Raw genomic sequence first — 12,640 nt, 5'->3', positions numbered from 1 at the left:
TTGATGTCAGACTCCCAGGTTCCTCTTTTTTATCATTTTTGAAGATAGGGACAACATTAGCCCTCCTCCAGTCATCTGGCACTTCACCCGTCCTCCATGATTTCTCAAATAGACAATGGTTCTGAGAGTTCTTCTGCCAGTTCCTTTACTATTCTAGGGTGCAGTTCATCTGGCCCTGGAGATCTGAACTCATTCAAAGTCATTAGGTGTTCCTTGACCATATGCCTATCCATCTCAAGCTGCAATCCTGCCCCTTCAGCCTGTACTGTACAGCCTTTACCAGGAGGGTCATAGACCCTCTTTTGGGAGAAGACTGAGCCAAAGTAAGAATTGAGCACTTCTGCCTTTTCTTTGTCATCTGTTATCATTTTGCCATCCTGTTTAATAGCTGAACCACCATTTATTTCCTCTGTCTTTTACTATGCACATAGCTGAAGAAAGCCTTTTTGCTGCTTTTAGCATCCCTTGCTAACCTCAGCTCGTTGTCAGCTTTAGCCTTCCTGACGCCATCCCTGCAATTCTGTGCTAACTACCTGTACTCTTCCTTTGTTGCTTGGCCTTCCTTCCACTTCCTATATGTGTCCTTTTTTGTTTTCTCTAAGCCTTTTGTGAAGCCACATGGGCTTCTTCTGTTGTCTTCCACCTTTTCTTCTTGTTGGAATTGCTTGTAATTGTGCCTTGAGAATTTCCTTTTTTAAAAGTTCCCACCCATCTTGGACTCCTTTTCTTGTTAGAGTCACTCACCATGGGACCTTACTGATCATTGTTCTGAGTTTATTAAAATCAGCTTTCCTAAATCCAGGGTACGCATTTGACTACACTCAGCTTTTGCTTCCCTTAGAACCAAGAATTAAGAATCTTTCAATTAAGATCATCTTCAGTAGCCCTCCTCTAGGTGCTCTTGTCCTCAGACATTAGGCAAGTGGCTACCAGATAAGGCCATTTAAGAAAACACTGTAGTTGCTCCCCCTTCCTCTCCCTTCATACAACTTCCTTAAGCCCCAGCCAGCATGGCCAATGGTCAGGGTTTATGGGAGTTGCACTCCAAAATATCTAGAGGACACCAGGTTGCCTATCCCCATGGTTTAATGATCAAGCAGTATTACATCTGAATCACAGTCTCTTCAGTATCTCAAGTATATGCATATTTTGTCAAAATTGGTTGGACAGTGCACCAACACATTATTCTTCAGGAACTGATTTGAGATCTACTTTTTTTTTTCCTTCTTAGGGATCTATAGACAATATCGTCTCCTACACTTTTGAAAATGATAGACTAGATAGCCTGCAATACTTTCACGTCTTCTTTAACTCTACAGACATGGAAGTGCTTTAAAGAATATGCTACACATGCAAGATTTATGAGAACATCCTAACAAAGAACAGAATCACCGAAAAGAAGCATCACCCTCCACTTCTGCTTCTGCCTTCTCAATTAGTGAAATCAGATGACTGTGGTATGGTGGTCTCTTAACAAATACACTGAGAGGCAACTGCATGCCCTTGCTACCCCACATTTCGTTATTATGGGGAAGTAGTAACCTTGCTTTAACACTCTGCAAATGCTACAGATGACAGATTCTCTATGGAGTTGCAACTTCCTCACATAGTTATCATGTCACGTTTATCCAGTTTATTGACCAAATCTGAAAAATAATACCTCATGCCTGATTGTGTTGAAGTATAAACACTCTTCTAAACTCTCTAGAGCTAACCTAAATCAAAGAAGTCTAAATTACCACTAGAACTTTCCACAAATGTTAGTTTTCTAAATAAATTCATTTTCTAAACAACAAAAGTACCTGCATTCATACAGTCTATTTCCAAAGGGGACAGCATTTTATAATATTCAGCAGCTTCCAATTATCTGTAATGTAAATTAGGTTTGAGAAATCCAAAAAGGGTAGGTGGAGAGAATCCATGGTGGATGAACCACCACTTCCAAAGCCGTGCCCAGTTTACGGCAACAGGGCAGAACAGCGGGGGCATTTGGAGGGAAAACAAGTTTGCCAGTTCTAGGAATGGCCTTTCCCCCCCATTCTGAGGGCATGTAAAGGAAATGGGAGGACTTTGGATTCAGCAGATCCAAAGCATCCCTGGATCCATGCTGGCACGCCCTCTTTTTGCCATTACTGCCATGAGAGCACTGATGGCAGAGCAGTAAGGGAAGTGGAGGTTTCTGCACCAAAGGTTTCTGAATTTAAAGTCCATCCAGGAGGCTTGTGAGAGCAGATCTCCTATGGCCCGATTCATGGCTTCCCAAGAACCATAGGATTGCTGCCTAAGGCAGAAAGGACATACATATGAGTACTGTAATTAAAACATGGACGCATCAAAGACAGAAAGAATGGTTTTAATAAATATAAATATTTCAAAATTATATTTTAAATTACGTACAGCTCCAAATGCTACAGACAGCATTGTCTGCATTCGTGCATCTTCTATTGAACTTGTTTGTCCTTTTTTACTCAGAAGTGCTCTTCCGGCAAGGGTCCAGAATCTCACATGTTTTACTCCTACTGAAACGAACTGTGTGTCAGAGTCAGGCCTGAATTCTGCTACAAAAATACGCTGATTATGACCAGCTCTACTGGCAATTTTGGCACCTAATGGGAAGAATTAGTTGTACTTTAGTCACATATATATAAATATACCAATATGTAGTGAAAAGGAATTATATCTGACAATGGGCACTGCCTAAGCTGCCCATGTCCCAGTAGGATCTACCAGTAGTGCAACAGGAACTAGCGATTCCTGAAACAACTGGAAGTGAGTGGAAACACTCATTTACAGAATGGGGCAGGTCTGCAGAGCTCACAGAAGGGCACCCCACTGACCTGTCCTGATCTGGAAACGAGTGTTTCTGCTTGTTTCTGGGATTGTTTCAGGAACCACTAGTTCCTGTTGCATTAGCAGCGGGTCCTACTGGTGCAACAGAACTAGCGAAGGCACAGTGTGAGTATAGGATACTGCCCATAATGTTCTGAAGTTTCAAGTCAATGGAAAGTTGTAGTTCTGACATCATTGCTCTCCACCATTATGCCCATTTCTTCCTAAAAACCAAGTTAGACATTGGGTCACTTTTTTTGCTCATGGTGGTAGTAGTAGTACTACTACAACTATAATACCATTACTACTACTAATAATAATAATAATTAAAAACCAGGCTACTTTATAGTGCTTTAGAGAGTTCAAATCAATTCACATATGTTACCATGTTGTAATGCAATCTTGCAAAGTACGACAATATTATTATCACTATTCTAATTCTGTAACCTGCCAAGCTTCAGAAATACCACTAGTTGCCCTGCTGAAAACTGGGTTCAAATGAGTTGTTTAGTATGTTGGGGCTCAGACCCCACCTCTGCCTTGTACTCAGGGCCAGCATCAAGGGTAGGTATGGTTGGCCCACACCCCAGCAGGGTCAAGCTGACAACAGCTGCCCAGACTTGTGCCTCCTCTTCACCATTGCAACCTGCTTGTTCATCTGCTTCTCACTCTGGCCTGGACAATGATGGTGGTGAGAAGGAGGACGAGTAGATGCCATTGCCTACTTGCTCACTGGCTCTCTATCTGTCAAGCAAGCAAGTGGTAGCAATGCTGAGAAAGAGGAGGAAGGGCAATAACAGCTGTTAACAATGGCAGTGAGAAGGTAGACTCATGGAGTGAGAGGGCCTATTGAGGGTGAATTGTCTGACGGCCCTCAAAAACTAGAACTGGCATTGCTTTTACTCATTCTTTTGAGCAAGTTACTTGCCCTTTGCCACACCTCTCATGGCAGCCATTCTGTGGTGGTGCTCAGGACAGTTTCTCAAATTGCCAAATGTGCTCACAACCCCAAACATTTGCCTAACCCTGATCTAAGAAGACCAATTAAGTAGTAAAAGTGCCCTAACAGGCCTCAATATAATGTCTAAAATTGGCCTCAATGCAGGACCAGCATCAGGAGCTGGAACAATGCAGGTGAACAGCAGCTGCAAACAGCTGCTGCCCCACGTACCTTCTGTATGGCACTTGAATAAGAGGAGGTGCTGCTGCCACTGCCACAGACAGTATCTTGCTGACCCTTCCTACCAAAACATTTGGAGCCAGCCCTGCCTCAATGCTCTTCATCAAGTGATTTAACTGATCTGCCCTCAAATGTTTTTTTTTAAATAGTTTTCTAAACAAATTAATATTCTAAACAACCAAAGTATCTACATTCATATGGTCTATTTCCAAAGGCAACAGCATTTTAATACTTTTCAGCAGCTTCCAATAATCTGAAATACAAATTATGTTTGAACTGGTTAGTCATTATGGCAGAAAAGACGAATGTACCAAAGAATACAGTCAGGACCAGAAATATTGGAACCAGGATAACTGTTTTGGCAGTTGGCCTCTGTACACCACCACACTGAAGTTGAAAGGAAACACACCCAGATGGGACCGAAGTCAGGACTTTCAGCTGTAATTCAAGGGGTTTGACAAAAGTGGGGCACTAACCATTCAGGAAGTGGCATACACACACACCCATCATTGGTGGCTCATAAGTAATGGAACAAATGGCTGACAAGCAGCTGCATGGCCAGGTGTGGTCTGTTTCCTGGGTACCCCATGACCAATCAAGCAGATAAAAGGCCTGGAGGTGGTTCTGAGTGTTACGTTTGCATTTGGTAGCTGTTCACTGGAACTCCCAACATGAGGTCCAAAGAGGTGTCCATGCGAGTGAAGGAGGCCATCATTAGGCTGAGGAAACAACATAAACCCATCAGAGAGATAGCAAAAACAATGGGAGTGGTCAATACAACAGTTTGGAACATCCTGAAAAAGAAGGAATAAACTGGCAAGCTCAGCAACAGCAAAAGGCCTGGAAGACCACGGAAGACAACTAAAGTGGATGACCACAGAATTCTGCTCATGGTGAAGAGGAACCCTTTCACAACATCTAGCCAGGTCAAGCATGCTCTTGAGGAGGGAGGCATGTCATTGTCAACATCTACAGTCAAGAGACAGCTTTATGAATGTAAATACAGAGGCTTCACAACAAGGTGCAAACCACTGGTAACGCTCAAGAACAGAAAGGCCAGATTAGCCTTTGCCAGCAAATACGTTAAAAAGCCTGCCCAGTTCTGGAATAAGATTATTTGGACTGATGAAACCAAGATTAACTTGTACCAGAATGATGGGAAGAGAAAAGTATGGAGAAGGAAAGGAACAGCTCATGATCCAAAGCATACCACATCATCTGTCAAACATGGTGGAGGCAGTGTTATGGCATGGGCATGTATGGCTGCCAATGGAACCGGGTCACTGGTGTTTGTTGATGACCTGACTGCTGATAAAAGCAGCAGGATGTATTCTGAAGTGTATAGGGCTATACTTTCTGCTCAGATTCAGCCGAATGCTGCCAAACTGATAGGACGCCGCTTCATATTGCAGATGGATAATGACCCAAAACATACAGCAAAAGCTACCCAAGAGTTTCTCCAGGCAAAGAAGTGGGATGTTCTTCAATGGCCAAGTCAGTCACCTGATCTCAGCCCAATAGAGCATGCTTTTCACTGACTGAAGACAAGACTGAAGGCAGAATGACCCACAAACAAGCAGCAGCTGAAGGCAGCTGCAGTAAAGGCCTGGCAAAGCATGTCGAGGGAGGAAACTCAGCATTTGGTCATGTCCATGGGTTCCAGACTTCAGGAAGTCATTGACTGCAAAGGATTTTCATCCAGGTATTAAAGGTGATCCTTAAGTTTGAAATGATGTTGGTTTGTTCCATTACTTATGAGCCACCAACAATGGGTGTGTGTGTATGCCACTGGCTGTCCTTCCTGAATGGTTAGTGCCCCACTTTTGCCAAACCCCTTGAATTACAGCTGAAAGTCCTGACTTTGCTCCCATCTGGGCGTGTTTCCTTTCAACTTCAATGTGGTGGTGTACAGAGGCCAACTGCCAAAACAGTTATCTTTGTTCCAATATTTCTGGTCCCGCAGGCTTTGATGCCATTTTTTAAAACGAGAAGTCTCCATTGCCCTGAAGATCGCATTTAAACATTGCATAATTCTAATTTCTCTGCATAATGTTGAACCTGAAGAGTCTATATAGTCAAAGCCAGCTCCATCTGTGTGCCATTTATATAAAGCAGCCTTCCCCAACCCGGTGCCCTCCAGATGTATAAGACTAGCCCTCACATCATCCGCAAACCATCTGGCCATTAATAATGCTGGCTGGGGATCATGGCAATTGTAATCCAACACATCTGGAGGGCACCAGGTCGGGAAGGCAGATATAAAGCATGAATGCAAAAATGAAACAAAAAACATGTATTATACAGGCTGCAGCTCCCTGCCAAGTGTACACCAGATGACAAATTCAGGTCCACATCTGCGAAATACGTGAATTTTTCTGGGGAGTGTCTTCAATCAATTCATATCAATTTTATATTCAAAATATAAATGTGTTTTTTATAAACAAAATACTTTCCTACCTTCCTGCCACTTCCAAATGGTAATGGTATGTTCAGGATCCAGCCCTACAGAGAGAAGAAGCTTGCCAGTGGCACTAAAACTGACTGAACAAACTCCTTTTGAGTGGTAGCATCGCAAAACAGACAGTGTCTGTTTGTTCATGGCATCCCATATGTGAATACAAGGTGCTGTAGCTAAACAAATATATGAACATCAGTAAGTCATTTTGTTAGTGAAAGCTTATAGGATTTTTAACACTTAAAACCTCAGAATGATTTTAGTAAAAAACCCCAAAAAACACCACCTCTCAACGTTTTGTATATGTGAACCACTTGGAAATTCTATTATATTAACTGGTATATAAGTATTATTAATAACTAAATAAATAGAACAAAGCTTATTTTCTAAAGCTGACACTGCCATTCAATACAAAAGTTGCAAAAATTCAGTTGATAAGTTTAGACTATCATAAACCTATCACCAGTCTTTACATATGGGTCATCATGGCCTGTTAAACCATTTATGAAATAGGAATTTTGGTAATATCCTTTACTGACAATACAGTAAGACTCTGCTCCTGAATGTGCTCTGCTGGCAGGAGCTCCATACACTTTGAATTTCTTCCAATACCAGTTAATAACATAGCATGTCATTTGTGTACTACATTATAGATATCTATATAAAGTGCATTGGGATGCATGAATGAAAATAGCCTGTACAAGTCTATAGTCTATGGGAATATCATCTGCAGTAAGGCTTTATCCAGACAATTCTCCTGTATATTTGGAGCATTGTTTTAACACCACACAATTTCTGTGGGCCCAAATGAGTCACAATCCAGCACTGAGTTGACTTTAACGGTTTGATTTTTGTGAACCGCCCAGAGAACTTCAGCCATTGGGCAGTTTAGAAATAAATTAAATAAATAAATACATAAATAAATAAATAGTGGTCTTAAGTGAATTTGACAATATACTGGATTGTGGCAATGGTTGACAGGGATCACCATAGATTGTGGAGTCTAAAAAGCTGATCTTCTGTGCTCACCACACATCCCAGGAGAAAGATACTTTCCTGAGACACTTCGTATGCCCCCGGTTGTGTGCTGTAGTGATATATCAGTAGCTCAAGATATATAAATGTAGGAGTTACATGGATAAAAGAAGAAATAACAGCCATTCTATGTATGGAAGCATGTGCATTATCCTTTTCTGTAGGATGGTTCATAGACAACTATAAACATGACTACTAATTCATGCAAGATGGTAACAAAAATACAAGATCACAGTTGGGAAACAACTTATTGTTAAGACTATGATTCAAAAGGAACAAAATGAAATTCCACAAAATGAATTTGATGCAATTGATACTTTTAGATGACTGGTAAAAACTGTATGACAACAATACAGTAAACGTGAAAGATGATTTCTGTATTAACTCAGTCACCAAGGCCTCATCAGTGAATAGCTAAATTTAAAACAATAATCATTTCTAAAAGAAACATTTGTTGTCAGCCCCAATAATTTTCCAGAAACATTATGAATGTATAGGTATGTAAGTAAAAATATAGGCTAGAAATGGTTTATCACTTAACAAAACAAAGGAAGAGTATAATAAAATAAAACTAAAATGTGTTAAAATGAATGCTTTGATTTCAAACTAAAGGAAATCTTATATATTTATAATCTGCTGAATTTTGTATTTAGTTATAATAAATTAATGGTGTGTTTGAATATCATGGAAATATACTCAATTAACCTACCTACAATACTGTAAGTAACTACCCCCTCGCCCCGAAAAGCCTAGTTATCGCTGAAGATGTTAAAATTTTGTTTCCCTTACCTGACATATCTGCTGAGTCTCCTGTAATGGAAAAGCAGCAGAAAAATAATTACAACCAGAATGAAGATAATAACTAAAATATATGTGGTATAAAGTACATGTTTTGAGTTCAGAATCGTCATCTTATAGTATCAATTCTGTGGTAAGTATATCTAAAATGAAACACTGGCTTGGTGTTAGATAAATGAGCCTTCGGCTTGTGTACTTCCTCTTTCCTCTTGCTCATTCCAATTCAATTAGTTACTTCCTGTTTGTCATGAACCATAGTTTTCTGCTACAGTTAACAGTGTCTCAAGAGTGGTTTGTGTTTGCCATCCAATCCAGCATTGCAAACCATAATTTGTGGTTTAGTTGTGATAGCAAACTATAGTTTGTGCTAAACTGGAAGTAAATAATTAAGAGTGCAAACCTATGCATGTTTAGACAGCAAAAAGTCCTTCACCTCCCAGCATTTCCCAACCAGCTTGTTTGGCTGGAGAATGCTGGGAGTTGTAGGACTTTTTCTGTCTAAACATGCATAGGATTGCAGCCTAAACAACATACTCCCAATAATCCCACGGAATATTACATCTGAACCAACTCAAGGTGTCTCTAAAACCCAAAGACAATTGATCCAGTAATTATTTGTGTAATAATTTCAAGGCTAGATATATATTTTCTGTGCTATTAAGCTCATGGAACTCAGATTCAGAGTTCCATGTGTGTTCTTGCATACAGATGGAAATCTTATGTATGCAGGGTCACCATTCATTTACATGGAGGGAGATCTGTGTATAAATAAATTCTTTTGAAATTGTAGATTGCCTCCTTCCATTGAATGGGGAAATACAGGGAATTCTGTGCTTGTATATGAGCTCCTACATTAGGAATCAATTGCTGGATCAAGGAACATGCCTTAAATCTTGCCATTTAAATCAAAGCAGTAGCTCCCTGATTACCTGGGAGCCAATTTTGTGCAGGCGCATGGGTGTGGAGACAGGAGGGGACTGGCTGTGACTCATGGCTGTTTTGCCACTGAGCCTCTGGGTGGCCACCTTGGGCTTGTACTGGTGGGAGCCAATCAGGGCTCCAACTGGCTCAGTGGGGGTGGGGCTTTGGGGTGGAATCTGGTTCACCTCTAATCTATAAATGTAGGCCCAAACCACAGCTTCAGCACTTCTGTCACCAACTTTCCCACCCACTGACTCCTAAAAAGTGATTGTTACCTTGCTATGAACAAGAGTTAGCCACAGGTTAATGGGGTTGGGAAGGAATTTTACCTGCATCCACAACTGGCACAGTGGTGTAGGGTTTTTGCCTTCCCCATAGCAACATTATTGTTGTTGTAATGTAGTAAATAGGCATTTCATAACAGAATTACAGCCGATTGTTTGGCAAGATTCATTTGCTGTTGCTAAAAGCCACAACTTTCTGGAATTGGGCTGGATTGATTTGGAAGGGGAAATGGGATTGGGCTTCCTGCTCCTCCACAGTGGCGATCCTCCTAAGGCAGCCTGATGGTGTGGCTTCCAGGCCCAGCTTACCACAGGGGCTGGCAAGCCTGCCACACACCCAGCTGTTTTCTCCTTCTGGGTGTGTGGCAGGCTTGCCAGCCCCCATTATGTCAGCCCCCAGACATTACATGATTTGTTCTTGACAGCTGATCTTCATACAATAGAGTAACCTGAGTATGATTTGTTCCGATTGTTGTGCACTGGATTATTTACAATCACCATTTTACAATTATTGCACTTTTGTGTGTTTTTTGTTTTTGTTTTTTTAACTACATAATCAAATGTGAAACTTGTATATCTGAAAGAGTTTTCTTTTTTTACCTCAGTCCTTTTTAATCTATACTAGTTCTCTGCTTTAAATATGTATTGTAGGTTTTCTTCTCCTAGATAAGTGAATGACCACTGACATGCACAGAAACAATATAATGCTATTACTGACAACTTTTTACCATACAGCTGCACCTGATGCATGGTAAAATCCTCCTTATCATCCACCAGGATGATACAGATGGCCAAGCTGGAGTGTAACAGCTCACTGTAGGATTACTTAATTATCTGTGTGGGCTTAGTACTGATGTGAAGGTACAAACAACATTTTTGTTGTTTCTCAGCTTTCACAGACAAAGCATGTGGTATTGTGTGTCTGTGTGTGCACGTGCACATGTGTGTGCAGTGTCTATCTGCAGAATACACAGACCTGCTTTGTACCAGAAAGGGTCCCTGCAATATAAAAATCCTCCCTATATTTCATCGTAATGGCATTTTGCTAGTTGAAAGAGTTTTGTGCATGTTGCACATAATAGTGTACATTCTAGCAGGTGTGGAATAAAAAAAAATGATTTGTGTTTAAATGGGGCTCAACAGTTTAAAAATCATTTTGATAAATGGTACAATGAAAATAATAGCATTGGCATCCTGAAAGCATCAATAAGATTTTAATAATTTTTTAGTGATACAAGAAAGAATATAGTCGGCACAGGTAACTGAGTAACATTCGTACTAATAGAAGCAGCATAATCAAATGCTTTCTTCCTTCTATGAACTCACATGGCTAACTGTTCATGCTTACATATTAATATCTTTTTTAAAAAAAATACAAACATACCTACTTGGCCAGTTGCCACAAGGTTGATGAACTTGGGATGCTGATTTATAGTGAGGCACAAAATATCATCATTATGTTCCTGGTAAAAAGACTGAGAGCCTAAAGAGAAAAATATAGCATATTATTTAAAATACAACATCATATCCATGAGGGGTAAAGGAGAGGGGAAAAGAACAGAAAAACAGTGTCAATACACAGGGGAGTATGAATAATCTTCTGGACATTATACTGTGTTCTTTTAAAAGGTATGTATGTTTCCTACCTGTTGCCACATTGTACAGAATCCCAACAGATGCAGTGTGATAAATTATATCAGCACCATCATTCAAATAGTGCACATTGTTCCTGCCATCTCTCCCTCGATATCCAAACACCAGCTCCAGCACTAGATCCTAAGGAAACAGATGTATGACCACCACAGTTTTAAAGCTTGTGAATAAAGAATATAAAACTTGGTTTATCTTTAAACTGTACTGTACAAGACTATTAAATGAACTTGATTTTTATTTGAACAGGGTCTTAAAACATCAAGGGTCCTATAACCTACTTCACCACTTACGTTTTAGAGAAAACCAGGGGAAATGTTCTCTAACCATTCTACTTGTAGAGGAGTCCAGTCCACTCCTCAGCTTTATCCCTGTAGTGCCCCTTCCATTTTACCAACCTTTCTGGGCTACTAGAAGATCCTTCCAAATAGATACAGAACGAATTATGTAACAGACCACTGCCTTATCACTTATTCCCCCTGCTCATCCAAAATGGGCTTCTGACATCTGTTTAAAGAAGCTCTTTAATGAGATGTATATTAGACCCCTATTTGGTTTGCTAAAGCAAAGTTAAAATGAGGGTGTTAAAGAGAACAATTTTCCTTACCTCTATTGGCCTCTTTTTTTTCCCAACATTATTTGTCTGAAGCTTTTCAGGCTGAGGCAATGCCCTACTAACTGGTGGTCTGAAACAAAGAACTGTGAATAAGAAAAGGTTGTCCGTCACCCACTCAGTACTAAAACAGCATCTTCTGAACTGTCACCTAAATAGAGAAAACTGTTAATATACTTAGCAGCTACCACAGGGACCATTTTTTAAAATAAATAATAGGTTCTGATTTAGAGTGAAACATTAAAAAAAAAATAACCCTGTTAATGCAAGTTCCAAGCAAATGCAGTTCACTATTTCCATATTGCAGGTTGGAAAGGGCTGTGGCTGGGACAGTGACTTATGACAGCCAAGCACTTTGGTGCACATTGAATACTGTAGGTCAGGCTCTCAGTGGTTTGCAGAACTCTACCGTACTGTCTAGAGGTATTAGACCCCTAATGTAGGTTGAGGCTGTGCTGAAGCTGAAAGAGTAGCTTACAACAACCGTCATTACTATCCATTGCTTTTATCCCTACATTGCAGGTTTGACTGAGAGAGTAGTATACAACAACCCTGCTGTGTATTCACTGTTATACCCTTATTTCAGAATGGAGGCCTGTGCTGAGAGAGAGTGCACTTCACAGCAGCCCTGCAATGTAGTCCACCACTATATCATGGGCCAGAAATGGGGCTACTTAAATTGCCCTTTCAGAGCACCTCCCAGGCCAAACCAAGCATGCAGAAGCCTTGTGCTCTACTGACTTGCATGCAGACTGGTTGCACTTTTTAGATGTTCAGAAGTGTTTTAAAAATTGCACCTGAAGTAAGACCTAAATTAGAGCAGAGACTCCTGTCTTTGATACTGACTTTTATTTTTCAACCTCTTATAGGCTCAG

General features: G+C 40.5%; 1 protein-coding gene across 2 annotated transcripts in view; it reads right to left on the bottom strand.

Annotated features, from left to right (window-relative positions):
- The window catches only part of EML5 (EMAP like 5), a 167,192-nt gene that overhangs the window by 26,880 nt on the left and 127,672 nt on the right, over positions 1 to 12,640 (bottom strand). For both annotated transcript variants that reach the window (XM_084841133.1, XM_084841144.1), the window contains 6 exons: positions 11,760 to 11,838; positions 11,149 to 11,278; positions 10,887 to 10,985; positions 8,289 to 8,309; positions 6,467 to 6,640; positions 2,398 to 2,606 (listed from right to left, as the gene is read on the bottom strand). In XM_084841133.1, coding sequence (XP_084697259.1) covers positions 2,398 to 2,606; positions 6,467 to 6,640; positions 8,289 to 8,309; positions 10,887 to 10,985; positions 11,149 to 11,278; positions 11,760 to 11,838 — 712 coding nt within the window. The remainder of the gene's footprint in view (positions 1 to 2,397; positions 2,607 to 6,466; positions 6,641 to 8,288; positions 8,310 to 10,886; positions 10,986 to 11,148; positions 11,279 to 11,759; positions 11,839 to 12,640) is intronic.

Source organism: Heloderma suspectum, chromosome 1 (genome assembly GCF_057233095.1).
Source record: "Heloderma suspectum isolate Gila_16-S chromosome 1, 16-S_ref, whole genome shotgun sequence".
Lineage (NCBI taxonomy): Eukaryota > Metazoa > Chordata > Lepidosauria > Squamata > Helodermatidae > Heloderma > Heloderma suspectum.
Note: the sequence above shows the minus strand (reverse complement) of the source record. Positions and strands in the feature narration are given on the sequence as shown.